General features: G+C 44.2%; 2 protein-coding genes across 4 annotated transcripts; one reads left to right on the plus strand and one right to left on the minus strand.

Moving 5' to 3' along the window:
• Window positions 1–91: 91 nt before the first annotated feature.
• On the minus strand, window positions 92–21,667 carry gpr155b (G protein-coupled receptor 155b). 3 transcript variants are annotated; one of them, XM_062527370.1, is made up of 17 exons: window positions 21,530–21,667; window positions 20,500–20,981; window positions 12,281–12,462; window positions 11,389–11,609; window positions 9,544–9,712; window positions 7,931–8,086; window positions 7,349–7,432; window positions 7,006–7,126; window positions 6,756–6,840; window positions 6,415–6,505; window positions 5,371–5,581; window positions 4,824–4,907; window positions 3,725–3,837; window positions 3,154–3,249; window positions 2,848–2,912; window positions 2,590–2,724; window positions 92–1,880 (listed from the first exon to the last, which is right to left on the minus strand). In XM_062527370.1, the coding sequence occupies exons 2-17, from the start codon at window positions 20,918–20,920 to the stop codon at window positions 1,622–1,624; spliced, it is 2,493 nt and encodes an 830-aa protein (XP_062383354.1). In that variant the 5' UTR covers window positions 20,921–20,981; window positions 21,530–21,667; the 3' UTR covers window positions 92–1,621. The 3 variants fall into 3 exon arrangements, with proteins under 3 accessions (XP_062383354.1, XP_062383353.1, XP_062383355.1); XM_062527369.1 differs by having other exon boundaries at window positions 4,824–4,910; XM_062527371.1 differs by having other exon boundaries at window positions 1,746–1,936; window positions 4,824–4,910.
• On the plus strand, window positions 18,093–20,027 carry LOC134071533 (uncharacterized). The gene is made up of 2 exons (XM_062528291.1): window positions 18,093–19,772; window positions 19,876–20,027. Exon 1 carries the CDS (start codon window positions 18,181–18,183, stop codon window positions 19,750–19,752), a length of 1,572 nt encoding a protein of 523 aa, XP_062384275.1. The 5' UTR covers window positions 18,093–18,180; the 3' UTR covers window positions 19,753–19,772; window positions 19,876–20,027.
• Window positions 21,668–22,027: the final 360 nt, after the last annotated feature.

The raw sequence follows: 22,027 nt of genomic DNA on the forward strand, positions 1-22,027 counted from the left end.
AATAAGTTTGTAATTTAAGGTAGGTCTACGTGTAAAAACTCAATTAACACAAATGAATAGAAGCTTCAATAAGAGAAGAAAACAATGTAGGCACATAGCAAGATAGCTTTATTGTTTTTAATTGTCTAAAAACAAAGTGAATTTTACAGTTTTGTTTATTATGAAGCCTAACGATTTTAGTGCAACATTTTGGCAGTTTAGGATTCTCACATGCTATGACCTAAAACTCATACAGTAGATTCAGAAAATGTAACATGAATTCTCAAAGTGTTAAGACAGTCCAGTGTAAAGAATGAATTGTCAGAGCATCTAAAACAGCCAGTTGTGTATGAAGTATGAACAAACCAGTTTTTTTGCTGTCCAGAGAAAAAAAAAACATTACAGAATTCTTAAGGTAATCCAAAGAACATGCATTATAGTATGGATAGGCATTTCTGAACGCTCAGTTGTTTTGAAATATAAACAGAAACACAAGCAATGGACACATCCACACTGGGGCATACAGTGGTTTCAACAGTGGTATAAATAACATGATCATCACACACTCTTACCAACACACACACACACACCACCCCCACCCAATCATCTCCCCTCCCTTTCTACCTCATTAGCTAAGTTGGCCCCTTGAACATTAGTGTCGTGGGGGGAAAAACACAGCAAAGGTCTGGCAATGGCAAACACAAGAAGGGAAAAGAAACATCTATGGCAACATGCAGTAGGAATCCACTTTACAGTCCAGAGGTTAGGGGGAACTTCACATTTCAGTGTAGGCCTACATACAGAAATAAATTCTTCTAGTCATTGAACAGCAGGGGGCGATCTGCCTCCTCTTCAAGCTGTGACTGGAACTTCGGATTCCGATGCAGAACACTTGCTCGGTTCTTGACACAGGCGAACATTTAGGCAAAACTGTGTCTTCAGGTTTCACTGCATCAGTGCGTATAGGATAACGTGGAGATATGCATATAAAACACACATACACAGTGCCGCTACACATTTCATCAAACACACACACACACACACACACACACACACACTTACTCATCTATACACAATGTAAACATATCTCATAAACAGCAGAAAGACACACACACACACACACACACACACACACACACACACACACACACACACACACACACACACACACACACACACACACACATATACTAATAATATAACAATACTATAATGTAAACATATCTCTTATACAGCAGAAAACACACACACATTTTCCACACAACATCTGAAAGGCAAAAGGCACAGACAGGCGCGCACACACACACACACACACACACACACACACACACACACACACACACAGGCAAACTGAGAGGAAAGGTGCAGTGCATAGAACTGTTGCAATAATGAACAACTTTGACATCACAAGAAAGAGTGGAGAAGCTGCAGCAGTGAGTGTGTTTGTGCATCGTAAGTATTCAAAACGCCAGGGACGTCTTGCCGTGTTGGGTTCAAATACCTGCATAGAGCTACACAACATGCAAAAATAGAAGTTTCGATCGAAATTCAAGTCACGTTCACAGTTAAATGTTGCCTGAAATCTGACGGGAAGATGCTGCCTGATTAATCTGCTCCTCGTTGCTAACGCCTTCATCTCAGGTCACATCACACAGGGTAGCATTCTATTGGCGTCGTGGTGGCGGAACGCTTCGGGAATAGTGAAGTGGTAGCAGAGCGAGTTGTCATGGAAACCGAACTGATGGCCGACACGTCGCAGCACTCCTCCTTGCTGCAGCCGAGCGCAACACAGCACGGCCGAGGCCCGATCGCCCGCCACTCCTGCGCGCACCAGCCAATCAACCAGCTCTCTACCCATGAACGAGCCCGCCTCCGGACAGCCTGACCAATGGCCTTTGCACCTGTGCATCAAAGGAATGATTCACCCACTGGTCCAGAGAGAGACTCACCAGACGCACTGCAAATGGTGAGGACAGGAAAGGAGTGAATGAAGAGAGAGAAAGATAGAAAGAGACAAAGAAAGAAGGGAATTGAGAGGGTGATGAAGAAGAAGAGAGTCATAAAACAGACGAAGAATTAGAAACAGATTTCACGCCAAGGGTGACTCAGGTGGAAAGACGTGCAATACCGAGAGGGGTACAGGCTACAGGAGCAGAGGAATGTGTGTGTGTGTGTGTGTGTGTGTGTGTGTGTGTGTGTGTGTGTGTGTGAGAACATTCCAGAATTCAGTGCTTCAGGGTGACCACAGTGGAGACCACATCCATCCCAGACTTAAACACACATCACACTAGATGGAAAGAAGTTCTCCATAACACTGAGGAGTAAGATAAACAAACCAGCAGTGGCATTCACTGGAAGGGGGACTACGTCTGACAAGTGTTTCCGTGGAATTAAGACAAAACCTTTCATGCACCCCCTCCCCCCGACACACAGACACACACACAGACACACAGACAGACAGACAGACAGACAGACAGACAGACAGACAGACAGACAGACAGACAGACAGACAGACAGACAGACAGACAGACAGACACACACACACACACACACACACACACACACACACACACACACACACACACACACACACACACACATATAGCTGACCTTCTTTGGCGTACGAGGTCCTGCACACACTGGTCCTTGTGGTAGCGCACAAACTGAGTGCAGGTGAGCCGGATGTCCTCTTGACCAGCAGCCAAGGTCTCCTCCACAGGCTCCGAACCCCACAGACTGGCCAGCCTGCACACACACACACACACACACACATAAAATATGTGTATACATATACACACAGATGTACGCATATACAGTATGGAGAAAGTTAAGTTTATGTATTTAAAGCAAGTCTGAAGACAGAATTACCTCTTTTTGAATGGCAAAATGATGAGATGTTCATCTAGCCCAAATATGCCAAACGATATGAACCCCTACAACGAAAAAAAGAAGAGTCTGATTTTATATTCTTTTTTTAAGTGGCTTGAGACAAGGTTCAATACAAAATAATATTTCAAAAAAGGGTAGATCCTATGCGCCTCTGCCAACAACTGGTGAGTCAACGGGAGGGAACAAGCTCAACCAATGAAGGAGGAACGCCGGAGCAACACAGATGTTTACTAAGATTTCATTTTGAATGCATCGGTGCACAAAATAATGTTGATTTGAATCTACCTGTCCGTAGTTGGCGACCGCGCAGAAGAACTGCAGCTCCAGATACAGTCTGCCGGGGTCTTTATTGAACAGCCACCAGAGACAGCTGGATAGGTTCTACAACACACGCACAGACAGACAGACAGACAGACAGACAGACAGACAGATAGACAGACAGACAGACAGACAGACAGACAGACAGACACACACACACACACACACACACACACACAGGAGAAGGAGGCTCAGCCACATTTGTAATGGATCACAAAACATGGGTGAGTCACACTAAGGACACAATAATGACATCAATTATAAACAAGAAAAAACACGCAAACTTAAGAAGCCCTTTCATTGTTTAAAGTTATGTTTACTTTGTCGCAGAGTGTCTTGTCTCCCTCCCATGTAATTGACTTGTTCTGCCAGAAGAACGACTAGCATCCGTGTAAACACGTTTCAGTGTACATCTGTGTACACTGAACATGTACAGTACATCCGTGTACATTTGTGTATATCCGTGTACACTGAAAACGAGCACCATCAAGTCCCCAGACCCGGGGGCTGGGACCGCGACAGAGCGCAGGTGACTTACAGCCAGCAGGCCAACGATGAGCAGCAGACACAGCAGGGCATGGCGGGCCACCTGCCTCTCCTCCTGGGCCAGGCGAGCACTGGGGGCTTCACGCAGTGGCGCCCCTGTCTGGTCTGGAGGAGACATGACGGGGGAATTACGCCAAAGACTTAACCTCACTCACACACACCACAAGCGCACACACACATTTCCACAAACTAACATAGCAGTGCACTGAACATAAGCACACAGAAGATTAAGATCAAGTGGATAAAGTGGAAGTTTCAGTGCATCTTCTTAACAAGTGCGATAAACTGAAATAATAACATACCGTATATCCAGCATAACCACATATTTACAGAAATATATGCACAGAGAATCAAGTGTTTACCATATGGGCGCGCACACACACACAGAATGTACACCTACACCCACACACCCACCCACACACACTACACTACACTACCTAAATCTAAATAAATACACCGAGTTACTGAATGTTTCTCTAGCACTGACATATACCACACCACACCTCACATGAAAACAGTGTACTGCTAAGCCGACACACCTAAAAATAGTCTAGCACATACGAACACAAACACCCACCATTTCCTCTCCACTTAGCACTCATCCTAGAAGTGACACAATACACATACAGTAGCTTATTTACTGGATTCCGTATACATACAGTAACATGGTAATTTAAGAATTTAGCAGACAGACACGTACACACACACACACACACACACACACACACACACACACACACACACACACTAATAAGGCCTTTCACTATGGGCCATGCAGAAACAGGAGCTCACAGTCCAACTGTCCACACACACTCTAACTACCTGTGTGTTTCGTGTTAATCAGATGGCACCCCACGCCAACTCATGTGTGTGTGTGTGTGTGTGTGTGTGTGTGTGTGTGTGTGTGTGTGTGTGTGTGTGTGTGTGTGTGTGTGTGCGTGCCTGTGTGCGTATGGTTTGGTACCTGTATATGGTGGCATTGTGCAATTAAAATGACACTCTGTGCCAAATTGTGGAAAGAGAGAGAATGTGAGAATGTATGTATGTATGTATGTATGTATGTGTGTGTGTGTGTGTGTGTGTCTTGGTACCTGTTTGTGCCGGTGCGGTGTCGTTCAGATGGCCCACAATCATATCAGGCATGGGCTGAGGGACCGGCCTCTCGCTGGGCTGCTCTTCTGACAGGAGGGAGGGGGGAGAGATGGAGCATATTACTACACCACCAAAACCGCCGTCAGGCTTAGCTCTTATCAACATCACACACACACACACACACACACACACACACACACACACACACACACACACACACACACACACACACACACACACACTCTCATACACAGACATGCACACACACACAAAGCACACCACTGTGTATAAGTCAACATTTGGAGAAATACAGTGTGCTGAAAAGATTAAAACTGAAAAGCTCTTTCCTTCTTTTCAATCATTCAATGTGCAAAAGTCAACTTCTGCAAAACACAAATAGACCGCTGAGAATAATATGCTTTTCCTCCCACTAAATGCATTCCTGTGATACACCCACATGCCTTCACACACACACTCCCACATGCCTTCACACACACACTCGCACACACACACACACACACACACACACACACACACTTAGTGTACCTCTGTTGCTGGTGTCCTGTGGGGTGGCAGGCTGAGTGGCGGCGTGGTCCTCCTGGTCCCTGTAGGGGCGCACGTCCTCGGTGGTGCCCGACATGGAGCTCTGGTCCAGGGCATGGTAGTGCTGCTCCTCCTGGGTCCCCCTGCCCAGCCCCAGCAGAGACAGACCCCCCAGCGCAATACTGCAGAACAGCACCACCGCCGTGCTGCCCATCTGATGGGGGGGTAGAGAGGGAATGAGAGAGAGAGAGAGAGATGGAGAGAGGGAGGTAGAACAGAAAGGAGAGAGAGGGAATGAGGGAGAGGAGATGAGACCATGAGAGGGAGAGAGAAAGATAGAGAGAGAAGAAAGGAGAGAGGGAATGAGACCATGAGAGGGATAGAGGGAGAGAGATAGAGAGAGATAGAGACGGAGACGGAGAGAGAGAAGAGGAGGAAAACTGACTTAATTTCATATAATAAGCTATTTTGCAAGAATTGTTGTGGTCCCATCTGGGCATTAATGAGTAGCGGTCCCTGCCCTCTATAAAGATATTTGGTAGATGTCACAAAGCAGACGCCTCTCAGTCTGCAAGAAGCTCCTGAGGTGTGTTGTGTGTTATTTTTTTTGTAAGGTCACTTTATTGTGTGAGTGTGTGGATGCAGGTCATTTAACCTGTGAATTAAGGAGTGAATTATTTTTCTAGTTCCTTCTAGAATTCAACGCAAACAATCTATAGTTTCAGTGTTCATGCAATCTATGGGGAAAATCTCACGGGTGATTGTCACATCATATTGCGGAACTCCGCAAACATAGGCGAACGTTTGCAAACAGCATTCTGTTAGCCTTGAGTTTTCGGCGAATGTTTGCGAACAATCACAAACAGTCTGAGAAGGCGAACATACAGTGGAACTGGACATGAGTTTGACGAATAAACAATGCAATTGCAGTTAGAATTGAACTTTTCAAAGAAAATGAATGTTCATCACTGTTTTCGTCACAGCAAATTTGAACGCACCTCATTTCAAATGTCAGTTGGTCCGCATCAGCATTCAGCTGTCACTCACCTGAGCACGCCCATAAAAGAAGGCAGAGTCTATGGTGTCATCCATGCGCTCTCCAGCGATAAGCAACCCACCCACAGTCAGGAAAGGAATCCTGAGGACGAGAAGATAGAGATGTAGAGGAGATGAGAGAGAGAGAGAGAGAGAGAGAGAGAGAGAGAGAGATGTACATATAAGGAGACAGAAAGATATGCAGATTCACAGGTAAAGATGTAATACCATTACGACAAAGCAAGTCTGTTTAGTTTATGGATTAATCACACAATCACGCAATCATACACACCCACACACACACACACACACACACACACACACACATTGTCTGTATGCATAACTGAACTCACCCCCATCCTAGAAGCACAAAGACTGCTGGGCGAATCTTCATCTTCTCATTCTTCTTCATTAGGGCCAGAGAAAAGGCAATGAGCCCTGCAACACACACACACACACACACACACACACACACCCTAACTTACTGATCTGCTTGTGACAGAAGAATGCAGCTGCGTATGAGTAAGAGAGATGGAGAGGCGGAGAGAAGAGAAAGGAGGTCAGAGTTTGAAGGTCAGAGGTCAGAGCATCCAGGTGTCTTACCTGTCCACAGGTATGTGCTGTAGAGGCAGCCGTACAGCAAGGTGAAGATCAGAACCTGGCCCAACAAGTCGTCCCGATGCACCACAAACTTCCAAATAATCATGCTCACACACACCAGAAGCTGAAAGAACACGAACACACATACACACATACACACACACACACACACACACACACACACACAAACAAACACACACACACACACACACACACACAGAACATTAGGAGCACACTGAAATGTGGGTGGCACAGTGTTACAATCTGTCTCTGTTCTACTGTATGCTTAATGCTTTAAATACTGTTTTCAAAGAGTTGAATCTTTAATATGTGTGTATGGTCTTACCTGAGCCAGAAACAAGTTCATAACGAACATGTGAGGCAACCTTTTAAACTTCTTACTGAGGAACAGCACTGATATGGTCCACACCTAAACATACACACACACACACAAACAAATACACAGATTTCACAGAGATTAAGTGGAGATTTAACACAACACTCAAGGTTTCATACATCTACCATGGGCAGGATTAAAAGATTTCTGTTCCGGAGTTTTCCGCTGAGGTAATAGAATAGAAGGCTCGGTGCCAGTTGGAGTAGAATTCCCCTGCAGACACAGGGACTTAACCGCCACAGAAACCCGACCACCCACAGAGGTGAACACACACATCAGCACAAAGATATAAAGGGAAACACATGCGACAGGCACCCCATTGCACACACACACACACACACACACACACAAACACACACACACACACACACACACACACACACACACACACACACACACACACACAAGCACTTGTCCCAACACACACACACACACACACACACACACACACTTCAGCACCGGTCCCAACAAACACACACACACACACACACACACATACACACACACACAAAGACACACACATACACTGACCAGAACAAGCAAGCTGATGATGCTGATGTTGAAGCTGACATTTAGAAGCTCTGTAACCAAGGGCATGGCGTCCATCCAGGGAATGGTCAGTAACCATGCCGCCACGTACATTATTGGTGCAGACAGGAACGTGCTGATGACCATCCCAGAGGTCACCTAGGAGACGGATTAAATCCTCACTTTATTTATTGGGAATTATTAGGAGACATTTGATTTATGTGCAAAGTCAGCTTTGCATTTACTGTAATGCAAGTGATTTTATTTCCATAGTCTTACGGTTTTATTTAATCTTACTTCACTAGTTTGCCCATTGGATTGCTTACAGTGAGTACAGAGAATGGCAAGTTTGGCTTGGTAGCTGGCCGTGGTCCTGGGAAGCCAATAGCGGAGATAACTTGTGAGTGATGTCCGCTAACACCCCCTATGGATGAGGGGTAATTTAGAGCTTAGAGCTAATAGTGAAATGGAGGAGCAGGCAGGGGAGGAGGTGGGAGGCTTTGCAACTCCAGCATGACGTTAAGGGCAGCAAGGAGGGTTTTATACCCTATGACCAGAGGTTAGGTTTCTTTGCTTAGAAAACATAATTTATGCTAATTCTTGGCCAAGTAAGATTGTGATTTTCTTTTCATAAATCTCACTTTTTATTTATGATTTATTAACTCCGCCAAGGAGGCTATGTTTTCATCGGGGTTTGTCTGTCTGTCTGTCTGTCTGTCTGTCTGTCTGTCTGTCTGTCTGTCTGTCTGTCTGTCTGTCTGTCTGTCTGTCTGTCTGTTTGTTTGTTTGCAAGATATCTCAATATTATAGATATTGAGGCTTCTTAACAGATACTGAGGCTTCTTAACATCTGCTCCAAGATTGCGGGCCATTCAGTGGAGAACAAATTCACTGAACTTTATAAGAAACAGACTGAACAACTTGCTGACAAAATCTCTATGGACCCAGCTCATGTGTTGAACAGTGAGTTTGAGCTTTTGCCTTCTGGGAGGCGCTTCAGGGTGCCCTGCCACAGAAGGAACAGATACAAGAACTCCTTTGTGCCACACTCCATCACACTCCTAAACCAGAGGAGATCATCTGAACACTTTAAACACTTTAAATAGATTACAGACTACCCTTGATATAATTCTTAAATTATATATTTGAATGAATGTTTACTGATGCTATGATATCTTGTGTGCGTCTTGTCATCTGGCAGATTATGTGAACCAAGTTTCCCTTTAACGGACAAATAAAGTTTGATCTTGTCTTATCTTATCTTATCAAAAGGTTGGATTTCAATTACATTTTCAGGGAAGGTCTGAAATGACCCATGGAAGAAATTATTCAATTTTGGAAGTGATCATCTGTATCACCATCTGGATCCAGGAGGCGGTTATGTGTTTACTTGGCGGAGGTTTGCACTCTCTGAGTGATTTCTAGTTTATGATATTTAAGATTCTTCTCCCTGCTTGTAGGACCAAAGGGCATATCAAAAAACATTCTTTATTACTCTACACTGCGTGAGTTCAGTTTAAATGTGTGCCTAGCACTCCAGGTGAGATTAGGTGTGTGTGTGTGTGTGTGTGTGTGTGTGTGTGTGTGTGTGTGTGTGTGTGTGTGTGTGTACTCACCACCTCCAGCTCGGTGTTGTACTGGGCTGCATAGATGGCCACGCTGGGCGCCGTGGGGAACACTCCGTACAGGAAGGCGAAGTTGGACAGGCTCGAGTGATTGGCTGAGCTGGAGTTCGCCGTGTCCAGAATCTCCACCATGTCCTTGCATATCAGTGGCATTACTAACCTGTAGCACACATATACACAGTTTTGATGTATATTAAAGTACCTTGTTCATTTGACACTAGTTAACCAGAGCACAGCCTCCAAAGCAGAGGTTTGTGAGAGAAACCTTGCGCACGCACGCACATGCACGTACGCACACACACACACACACACACACACACACACACACACACACACACACACACACATTTCATGTCCGAAGCAGAGGCCTGTGAGAAAAGCCTACATAAGTAAAACTGTACTGTTGATAGTACTGACGTGTCCCAGGCCTGTGCAAATTCTTCACGTACATGTTGCTGCATGTTCACATACACACACACACACACACATACACTCACGTTCTGGTATTCGAGACACATCATTTGAAGTGTGTCTTACAAACACATCATTTGAAGGCGTTCAGTGAGTTTGACATCGTGCTGTGAAATGTGTGCTTTCCTAACTGTGGTAATGACTGTGCAGTGTTTCACAACCCTGGCTGCCAACAAGGAAGTGTGTGATAAGACTCTTAACCCAGAAGCTTTTCAGAGTGACGCACAAGCATCCCCCTTTCAAAGGGATAGCATAGGACAGCCTGTACCTTCAGCTCTCCGACTGATCAGGGCTCGTATTCACAAAGCATTTCATCTTACTGCTAAGAGTACTTAGTCTGGCTGGCTATCACCATACTAAGCTCAATCTTTTAAGATTGAACCTTAGTATGGGGAGTCTGCGCTTTATTTCTACCGCAAAGGAGGGGCGGGACTGTCGAGTTCTATTGGCATCGTTCAAATCATGACTCCGTACGCTTGGATAATCCTTAAACCAATCAGACCAACGATCTGGTGCATCTTTTGGATAAGCTAGCTTGTGATTGGAGCCAAAGGTTCTGGCAGGGAACAGAGGAGATAGATGTGCAGGTTTCCAGCCTGAGCTGCCGGGTGAAATCCAAATTTGCCGGCAGGTCAGGCAGGGTTCACCCAGCCTAAAAAGTACTCCTGAATCACACTAAAAGTTTTTAACAAAGAAAATAACAATTCCTATAATCAGATGAGAGCACCGTTTCTATGGTTGACATGATTTCCAGAAAATGACTACCGGTAGTTACTTTTCACAGATAATCTCCTCGACTTGACAGTGGCCATCAACAATTTGATAGGCAACACATTCATGCACACAGACACAAACAAAAACACTCACACATACACATATACACACACACACACACACACAACCCATCCCGGCCGTGCCTTGCACACTCATTCACTTGCACACTCATTCACTCATCATTCAGGCATTCGTGGCTTACTGCTTAGGGTGGCCTGTTAAGTCAGTTCGAAGTTGGCAAGTGAAGGAAAGGCGATGTGTGTGTGTGTGTGTGTGTGAGGAGGGATCTGTGCCTGACAGTCAGTTTGAAGTTGCCAAGTGAAGGAATGGCGGTATTTGTGCGTGTGTGTGTGTGTGTGTGTGTGTGTGTGTGTGTGTGTATGTGTTGGTGAGGGGGGATCTGTGCCTGAGAGTCAGTTGGAAGTTGGCAAGTGAAGGAATGGCGGTACAGTATGTGTGTGTGTATTTGTGCGTGTGTGTGTGTGTGTGTGTGTTTGAGCGTGTGTGTACATGGGTGAGTGTGTGTGTGTGTGTGTTGGTGGTGGTGGGGGGCGGGGGGGGGGGGGGGGCGCGCACTGGTTCCTCACTTACAGTTTGGCAGTGATGAGCAGTATGAGTGCTACTCCAGTGGAACGCGTCAATCTCCTGAGCTGACCAACCATGGACAGGCCCAGGTAGAAGAGCGCCGCCCCCCCAAACGAGTTGGCCAATCCGTCCACAAACTCCAGCAGCAGCTCAGGGACCTGCCCACCCAACAGGAAGTGAGACACGATTCCCACCAGCACCATGAACACGATGGGGTTCTTCAGGACCTGCCACACACACACACACACACACACACACACACACACACACACACACACACACACACACACACACACACACACACACACACACGCAAACACAAACACAAACACAAACACACAGAGAAAGAGAGAGAGAGAGAGAGAGAGAGAGAGAGATAATTGTAAGATGAACAGGATGTGTCTTGTGGTTGATGTTGCAATTATTACTAAAAGCTAGTACATGGAACATACTCCGAATTCAGCGGTGAAGGTTTCAATCACAAGCCTCTCAATCTGCCATTAAGGCATCTACACATTTTATATTCAAATTACATATCTGAAACAGTCCTGCACTATTTCTGTAAATTAATTCAGCTTAGTGTAGTCAGGTCCGGTGATGTCGTGTTGTTCTGTATGACAATTCAGCTCCTCTGACCTTTGACCTTCTGTGGCTGGAAGCTCACCGCCACCCCATTACCATTATCACACAAACACACACATGCACACACATGATGCACACATTCATTATGCACACACACACACACACACACACACACGATGCACACACACACACACACACACACACACTATGGAAACACACACTCTATGGAAACACACACACACACACACACACACACAAACACACATTATGGGAAACACACACACGCACACACACACACAATTATTCAAACACACACCTGCAGTAAGACGACGGAGATGATGTGCAGTTTACTCTGGCTGTTGTGGTCCGGGCTCTGCTTCCAGCGCTGGATCTCACACAGAGCAAAGCCGATGGGGTTGAGCAGCATCAGAGAGACGGGGGCCACCAGGTAGATGTACTGCAGGTACTCTGGGTACGTGCTCCTGTACAGGGCGTCCACTGAGGCCGGACACACACACACACACACACAAAGGCACACACACACACACACACACACACACACACACACACACACACACACACACACACACACACACACACACACACACACACACAGGCACACACACACACACAGGCACACACACACATTAAACACACACACACACACACACACACACACAGGCACATACGCAAAACACACACACACATAGGCACACGTGCAAAACACACACACACACACACACACACACACACACACACACATACACATACACACGCAAAACACATACACATACACACACACACACACACACACACACACAGACACAGGGAGAGAGAAAAAGAAAAAGCACTCATCAAACTTGGACATCACAATAAATGGGGATACACATAAATAAATATGCACTGATAAGAGGTTTAATTGACAGAAATTAATTGTGTATAGCAGGCAATCATTTACAAACTACAACAGGGTCTTTCTTAGCAGCCCATATTAGCCCTTTTCACGGTGATGTCAGACGAAGCGTTGCTGGGTATCCTCCGGCATGTCCAGCCGCCAAATACTACAGAAGAAGAAGTATTCATGGGTTTCATCAGGTCCCTTTCCGCAGGTGTATACAATCAAGCACCATGCAGTCTGCATTGATAATCAAGGTGCTTGATTGTATACACCTGTGGAAAGGGACCTGATGAAACCCATGAATACTTCTTCTTCTTCTTCTGTAGTATTTGGCGGCTGGACATGCCGGAGGATACCCAGCAACGCTTCGTCTGACATCACGTGAAAAGGGCTAATTGGCTCTCAAACTGTTCTCTGAGGCGGACATCCCGGGTCCAGAGAGTAAAAGTCCTGCCATACAGTATGTTATTTCTACCTGTGCACTTAACACAGGTGATATCACTAATTATCTGATCTACATGGCTGCTAATTCAGAGCTGGTTTACTAAATAGTTGGATCAAATAGGCCTACTTGGCAGGACTTACACTTTCTAAACTCGTTTTACCTGCTGATCCAATAACAGGAGATAAAGGTCTTCACCATTAGCTTTATCTCAAAAGGTGTCATATACATAAGCCTTGTCTGCGCATTGTAATCTATACCAGGCAATTAACCAAACACAAATGCGCTGGTTCTATGCGTAAAGCCACTACATTACGCGTGTTTATTACTACACTCAAAACTTAATTTGTGTAGCCTATCTCCCGCTCAAAAGCGTTCGAGAAACCGATAGATAAGACTACATCTCGATGATGAGTGTAGCCTATGACTGCGACTTTGACCGTGCTCAGTGCTCTCACGGTCCCGAGCCCCTGGGCAATTAATACTACGGCCCTGAGTATCAGTCCCTCACCCATATCCACAAATAGACTAGGCAGAAATCTCAGGAAACCCTTCAGAAAAAGGGTCTAGCGGCAAATTTGAGGAAAAGTCGGTAAACATGCTATTTCCCATAATTTGAGGGTGCTGAATCCAAATATTTTGTTTACCAAGCTGAATTTTGAGTTTTAAGCCTGCTAATTAGCATAATAGCATAGCAGTCATACTAGGCGAATGGAGATTCTTTGTCTCTGCTATATCTTTTGAAAGGGTTGATAAATTGTCACCAAATCTTGTATGCTGATGCTCCAGCATGTGTACATGTATTGTCTATATTTTGACAGCCACTGGTTTCAAGATGACTGACTTTCAAGATGGCCGACTCGTAAAATGTTAACAAAAAGTCCCATACTAATGCAAATTACAAGGATGGCACAAAACATCCAGCTTGGTAAACATAATATTTCTAATCAGCACCCCCAAAATATGTGAAAATAGACTATTTATCGACTTTTATTCAAATACGCCACTAGCATTCTTTTTTTCTTACAATTGTACTAGTACACAACTGTGCAAAAGTCGCCGAAATACATTCAGAAAAAGGGATCTAACAGCTAATTCAATTGATATTGCCTATAAGTTGAGGGTGGTGATTCTAAATATTATGTTTGCCAAGACAGATTTTGAGGTTTAAGTGTGTTAATTAGCATAATAGCATAGTAGTCATATAAGCAAATGAAGTTCTCTTTAATTAAACATATTTCATAAAAAGTCCAAATAAATACAGACAAATATCAACATAATGTATCAATATGACAAATATTATAATAAAATATATAAATCACTATGATGCTTGATTAGCATTAGCGCCCACTGTACTGTAACCACTATACTGCAACTACTATATTGTAACTTTTTAAAACTTGTGTTTTTCATTTCATTCATTTGATGAACAGAACAAATTCCTGACACAGATATAAAGTAGAGTTGGATTCTAGATGACAGACCATTCTTGTTTTTATTTTAACAAGTCTTTGGTCCCTGTTTGCTATCATCAGCTTTTACCCTTTATTCAGAATAGTTTACTGCTTCACTGAAATATTGGGATATATAACATGACGTGGAGATGCTCTCTAGTCATTCTCTCCATGGTGTCATGTTATAGTCATTCTCTCTAGTCTTTCTCTCTACGGAGTCATGCTCTGTACGGTGGGGGACAAAAATGGAAGAGCAAGCTTGTTTGAGTCCTTTCATGTCTGGCTCTTCAGGAGATTGTATAATTTGCCAAAAATCGAAAAAGGATACGATTTACAAAGGAACAGCTCAAGGCCTACAATCGCTTAAGGCATCAGCTGAAGAAAGACAAAAATTTCAAGATGCAGCTAATATTGATAAGATCCACAGGATTTTGACCATCGGGCCTGGGAATGGAGATGAAGTACAATGGCATAAGAGCTGTTTCGCAACTTTTACAGACAAAGGTAAAATACAACGACTAAATAAACCATCACATTCAACTGTAACTACACCTCACACTAGTTCAAGACTACGTAGTAGGACATCATCAACCGACTGGAAGCTCTGCTTATTTTGCCAGGAAAGCAAAAAGGTGAAGAAAGAAACACTATGCTCTGTTATGACATTTAAAGTCAGTCAACAAATAATTGATGGTGCATGGTGTGACCATGCTCTTTCTGTACGTGTGGCAGGGGTTAACGATTTGATAGCTGCTGAGGGCAAGTACCATCCCAACTGTTACAAGAAATTCATTCGAAGAGTATCACAGACAAGAGGAGAAGCAAATGATGAGAAGGGGCGAATATTGATGTGGCTCATTAATGACTTAAAGAAGTCTGCTGCAAATGGAGATATTTTGGAACTGAAAGAGGTATTTTCTCACTACTGCTCACTTGCTGTGGAAGAGGGTGTTGAAATACCACCGTCATTCCTTAGTCGTATATCTACGTTCAAGGAATATATTGCACCTCATATCACAGACCTTTACGAATTCGTAAAACTGCGAAATGAAGAGATCACTGGGAGGCAAACAGTGCTCCTGCCAACTGAATTTGCACATGTTCCAGTGTCTGAAATGTTGAATAAAAGAAGGGATGCTGAGCCTGATGAGAACCCAATACCTGTCTACAGGCCTGATGTGGAAGATGACTTTCTGGCAATGGTGCATGTAGCCCTTCAGCTTCGCTCTGATATATTGGCACAACCAGCACACAAAGGCCTTAATGTTTCTGAAGAGGATGCTATTGCCTGTGTCCCAGAGAAACTGTACATGTTCATTAAACTTCTTATTGGAGGACAGAGTCTCCTTGAGAAGCTAAGTGAGGAGAGTGAGGAAATGGATGATGATATTGACTCTGGAGATGAGGAAATTGATGACATTGACTCTGCGGATAAAGCTGAGGATGAAAGAGAGGCAGAAGAAGTTGAGAAAAGAGGGGAGATGCAACGAGCTGGCCACCAAAAGAAAAGTGAACAGCATATCGAGACCAGAGTCATGAGTGTTGCACAGGACTTGGTGTACATGGTAAGTGGGGGAAAGAACTGGACTCCCAAACATATTGGCCTTGGTACAAGCTTACATCAGGCAACACGGTCAAGAAAATTGGTGGAAATGTTTCATCATGCTGGACATATAATCAGTTATAGGGACATCCTCCGAATTGACACTGCCCTTGCAACACATACTCTATCAACAATGGACAAGGAGACTGGAGCCATCATCCCATCCAATTTAGTTCAGGGGCGTTTTATTCATTTTTCTGCAGACAACATTGACATTAATGAGGGGACTCTTGATGGCCAAAACACTTTCCATGCAACCCAGTATGCTGCCTGGCAAAGAGGTCCAATATCAGTTGATCCTCTAGAAAATGTCTCACCAAGTCAGCAGGTCACTCTTAAAGTTCCAGAGGAAATGAACATAATCTTGCCTGTGTATATCCGTGAAGGAAGTGTCGAGCCAAATTTGAATGACAAAGTCTGCGAGCAATGGTTTGAACAAACGCTCAGTCATTGTCCGGCCGCAATAACGGCAGTTGCCAAAGACAGAGCATTTCACATGAAACGACAGGCACAAAATCCAAAACCTGGCTGGACAAGTTTCAATGAAGAAGGGTCTGACACAAATCCTGAGATCAGCTTGGTTGGCTACATGCCCATAATCCCAGCCCCATCACATGACATCAACACTATGAATACTGTTGTCAGAAGAATCATGCAAGTTGCCAAATCATTCAACCAGAGCTATGTTGTACTGACTGTTGATCAAGCACTTTTCCCTTTACTTATGGAACTGAAATGGATAGTGCCAGAATATAAAGACAGTCTCATCCCACGTCTTGGGGGTCTGCATATATCAATGAACTTTTTGAAGGTTCTAGGCCAACATATGCAAGATTCTGGTCTAGCTGAAATCTGGGTGGAGAGTGGCCTATTTGGTCCTGGAACAGTTAACCATGTTCTAGAAGGGAAAGACTACAACAAGGGTGTACGGGCTCACAAGATTACCGTTCAAGCCTTGTGGCAACTGCTTTTGCCAGAGTTTCTGGTCTATCTGGAGGACCATGATGGGAATCTCAAACAAAATCTTGAGACATATACAAAATCTGATGTGAAGGAAGACTTTGAGAAAATGTGTGACATGCTATCCTCTGACACTTACAATGCTCTCCAATCCTCATTCATTGCTTCAAAGAAAGATGCAAATCCCAATTTTCAATTCTGGTGGCAGTACGCAGAGATGGTTCAGATCCTCCTGCTTTTTACCCGTGCTCAGAGAGAGGGAAAGTGGGGCTTACACCTGTATGCATTTCAGGAAATGCTTCCATACTTCCATCGCTACGACCATACTAATTATGCAAGATGGGGCCCGGTGTACCTTGCTCAGATGAAGCAGCTTCCAGCTGAAGTGCAAGAGGAATTTGACAATGGAAACTGGGTTGTGAAAGGATCATCAAGAAGATTCAACCAAGTGGATCCTGACCAAGCTCAGGAATGGATGAATGGTGTCGGAAAGGGAAGCGGTGGGATAATCGGCATCACCAAAACGGCATCTGCGCTATTCCGTTGGACTTTATCATACAGTCTTCGCACACACATAGCTGCACAGACAAGGGAGATGTATCATCTTGAACATTATGATCAAATGGTGCATAATGAATCCAATGTGTCAAGGAGGCTCCAAGACCATGGAGATGAAAATAATGTAATGGAATTGTTACAGAAATCAGCTGTATTCTCAGACAGACAGCAGAGTTGCTTTCCTGATATGTTGCAGAATATTGTTACTAAAGACATCGCAACAACAGAAATACAAGAATCTCTACTAAATGCACGTAGTCTTGGTCAGGAGAAATTGATCACCTTTGTGAAACAGAGGCTCATGCAACCCAAGAATGGTGACCAGCAGAAAAAACTCAGGGATCCTTTGCCAAAAAATAAACCTCCTACATTTGCCACTCTTCACAGGGCAGGAAAGAAAGGAGTGGAAAAGTTAGTCACCAAAGCCAAAGCTGAAAGAAATGTTTTGCAGCGCATTATCACAGCATATGACGCAGGAAGGGAAGTGGACTTGGGGAAAATCCTCAGACACGAGTTGATGAATGTCCCCACTGCTATTGCAGACAGTGATGGCTATTTGAGAAGTGGAAATAAATCCATCCTCAGTCAGGTGCTATGTGGTGATGTGGAATGTCCAGCACTGGTGTACCCTACAGACATTGATTCAACGCTAGTGATCGATGGTCAAGCTTTTGTTATGATGCTAGGACAACCATCTGACTGCAACACATTTGGGCAATATGCCAGCAAGTTTGTGAAAAGAGTGCTTGCATTTGGCAAAAACTTTGACAGAATTGACACTACATTTGACAGGTACAGAGACATATCAATTAAGAGCACAACCAGGGGGAAACGTGCAAGAGGATGCACACCTATTCGCCGTGCCATTGAAGATAGCTCTGTACCACTTCCAAGGAACTGGTCCAATTTCCTTGCTTTGGAGAAGAACAAAGAAGATTTGGCAACATTTCTATCAGACGAGCTATTGGCTCAAGCTCCAGACGACAAAATTATCATTGTGGCTGGAGGCTTTAAAGAAGAGAACACGGCAAAGTGTAATTCAGAAATGGACATCACTGCTCTCCAGGCCTACCATGAGGAAGCAGACACAAGGATTGTGCTCCACTGTGTACATTCAAATGCAGAATTTCTTGTTGTTTCAAGTCCAGATACAGATGTACTCATTTTGTTAATTGCGCATTTTGGCAAGATGAAGTGCAAACAGTTGTGGCTGAGAATGGGGACCTCCAAAAAACCCAGGCATATCCCCATACACAAAGTGCATGAGAGTCTGAGGGTGCAGGTTCCCGATATTGAGAATATTCTGGCCTTCCATGCAATAACAGGCTGTGACACTGTGTCCTACTTTGCAGGACATAGCAAGAAAACATCCTGGAAAACATTCTTGGAGCAGCCTGCACTTTTAGATGGACTTGGCCTGGGTGAACTGACTGAAACCACCATACATTCTGCAGAGAAGTTCATTTGTCGTGTTTATGACACCAACGATGTCAGCTGCAATGATGCAAGAGCCACACTGTTCTCCAGATGTCGGGGACCTGAGGCTCTACCACCTACGAGTGATGCTGCTCAGTGGCATATTAGAAGAGCACATTATCAAGCTCTAGTATGGAGACAAGCAAACAAAACAAATCCAATACTACCACCTATAGAGGAAATGGGATGGGATGTCATCAATGGACACCTGGAACCCAAACTGATGTCTGTTGCAGCAATCCCCAAAAGCTGTAGCTTGATGGTTACCTGCAGGTGCAAGTGTGGTTGCAATACAAGCAAATGCAGTTGTCGCAGCGCCGGCTTGCTTTGTACAGGTGGCTGCAAATGTAGAAGAACTCCAGATCATCCATGCCAGAATGCAAGCAGTTTGGACTAAGGAGGAACATCTCACTTCAGGTAAGTTAGAAGTAATTTCTCTTAACTTTCTATTTCAAATTTAACACAGAACTAACACCAAACACAACATAAAATCCTAATGTGTGACTTTTTCTTTCCACAGTGACTGTTGCAGTGGCCATGGAGATTGAGAGGCACTCTCTGCTGTAAATAAATTTGATTTGTATTTATTTTGGCCTGTTCTTAGTTTTATTTCAGGTTTAAGAGCAATTAAAATGGTTCGTTTTATGAATACTGTTTGCTTTATTACCTTTATCCCATCTGTTATTAATAAACGTTGTTATTAATAAACTACCTTGTTTTATTGCCTTAATTCAATCTAACATGTTTAAAAAATACTTGGTTATGACTCCTGCACTATTTTAGCATTTAAATATGACATTTAACCTTAATGCTATGATGTTTAACTGATTGGTTTAGAAATAAAAAGAAAAAAACGTTTTGCTCATTTTAATATGCAAATTAGAAGGTTTAAAACTCAGAATTCAGCTTGGTAAACACAATATTCAGAATCAGCACCCTCAAATTATGTAAAAAACATGGTTTACCGGCTTTTCATCAAATTTGCCGCTAGAACTCCTCTTTTGTGAAAATTGTACTAGACTAAAACAGAGAATGTGCAGGCCCAACAGCAGGTTTAATAAACAATACTGTAATAAAACTATTAGACTAAACTGTAAAAAAACAGCTTAGTCTAATGCTCATTCACAAGACAGCTAGAGCTCACCAATGGGGTATCCCAGCGCGAAGTCATTGCTTTGGGTAGCAAATATCGAGTAGAGTCCCGCTTTGCTGTACCGACTCTCCGGACCAGCGACCATCAGCGTGAGCGAGCACACGATCACGAATACCGTGACCTTGGCGATCAGCACGCTCCACAGGAACGACCAGATGACATCCCCGAAGTCCAGCAGAACCATGTTCTTAAACAGCAGCGCGGGGAGCGCAAAGCGCGAGACGAAGTTCCCGAGACCCTTCGCCTGATTCGGGGAGATGATGTCCGTCCGGCCAGCCACGTACCCGCACATGATAATTCCGAAACACTCCAGGAGCGCTGGGAAAAGCTTATCGATGGACATGGTCGGGCTGGCGGACACCGGGCTGTGGCTGATGTTGAGCCCGTGCATGGCAATGTAGCGGTCCGTCATGATGGGCGCGTGGTGGAAGTGCGAATGTGAGAACCTGAGGAACGGGACTTGATGCGCTCACCTGTTAGAAACGAAAACACAGGGAGGAGGAGGAGCAGGAAAAACAACACACAGTGATCACTGATCAGAGACTGGGACAAGTATTAATAGCCCAACAGCAGACTACTCCACGACATCAAGCAGCACCGCTATCATACAAGGAAGTATAGCTAGGTTACAGCTGTCAAATGTCAAAACACTTGTCCGTAGCCTACAATCTCTACAAAATTAACCATTCACATAATGTACACATTCAGAGATGAGATGTATGATTAAGATCTGGCTATGAAAGGCTATAGAGAAGTAATATTGATTTCAGTTTCTTACTGGAGCGGAATTCAACAAAACCAGGATCTGTTACTTCTCGCCATACAGAATCTCAGAGGGTTGTTTAGGCTAAATCTAAGTCAAGCACGCATCCTATTTTCAGATATCGTATTATGGATACTATTTTAAATACAGAAAAGACGTGCGTAAGTCGTCAGATGCACCAGACCCATAGCCGAATGAAACGTTCTGCAATCTTTCGAAAACATGTTAGAAGCGACGAACAGACGACTGAACACTTACCATTTGCTTCCTGTTGCTACAATGGAAGGGTTATGTCTTCTGTCATGGTCAATATAATGTTCATATACCCCCTTTACTCTCATTTTTATTACCAGAATTCTGTGAGATGTTTACTGACCGCAGAACTTACATTTTGACCCTGGAAACAGTGTGCACTCACTGTGCGATAGTGTTTGAATGACTGTCAAAGTGGCCAATGACTGCGAACTATTTTTACGCTCTGGCCTTTCGCCATCCCCACTTGTAATTGCGATTGGTGGAGACCACCGCCGCTGAATTGACGTTCACATGTCCCGCTCACGTGGTCTGCATTTTTGATTGCATGAAATAAATGCGCTTCAGACGCCGTTTGTCGCGTAAACAAACCCATATTCCACAGTAGAGGATCTTGAAAACACCCATGCAGTGGGATCTACTAGAGAGACCTGTGGGTGTAGCTGTTTTCCGTCTTGTTGTCCTTGCTTTAGCACAAACTACCATCGAGCTCCCAGGGCGTGT

Source organism: Sardina pilchardus, chromosome 23, assembly GCF_963854185.1.
Source record: "Sardina pilchardus chromosome 23, fSarPil1.1, whole genome shotgun sequence".
In the NCBI taxonomy this organism is placed as follows: Eukaryota; Metazoa; Chordata; class Actinopteri; order Clupeiformes; family Clupeidae; genus Sardina; species Sardina pilchardus.

Excerpts from the sequence above, each read along its gene's own strand:
- gpr155b (XM_062527369.1), bottom strand. The coding sequence starts at position 20,920 with ATGACGGACCGCTACATTGCCATGCACGGGCTCAACATCAGCCACAGC. Across the intron at positions 11,610-12,280 it reads TCTCCGTCGTCTTACTGCAG|GTCCTGAAGAACCCCATCGT; the intron begins GTGTGTGTTTGA and ends TGTGTGTGGCAG. Across the intron at positions 3,838-4,823 it reads CACCGCACCGGCACAAACAG|ACCAGACAGGGGCGCCACTG; the intron begins GTACCAAGACAC and ends TGTCTCCTCCAG.
- LOC134071533 (XM_062528291.1), top strand. The coding sequence starts at position 18,181 with ATGCAACCCAAGAATGGTGACCAGCAGAAAAAACTCAGGGATCCTTTG.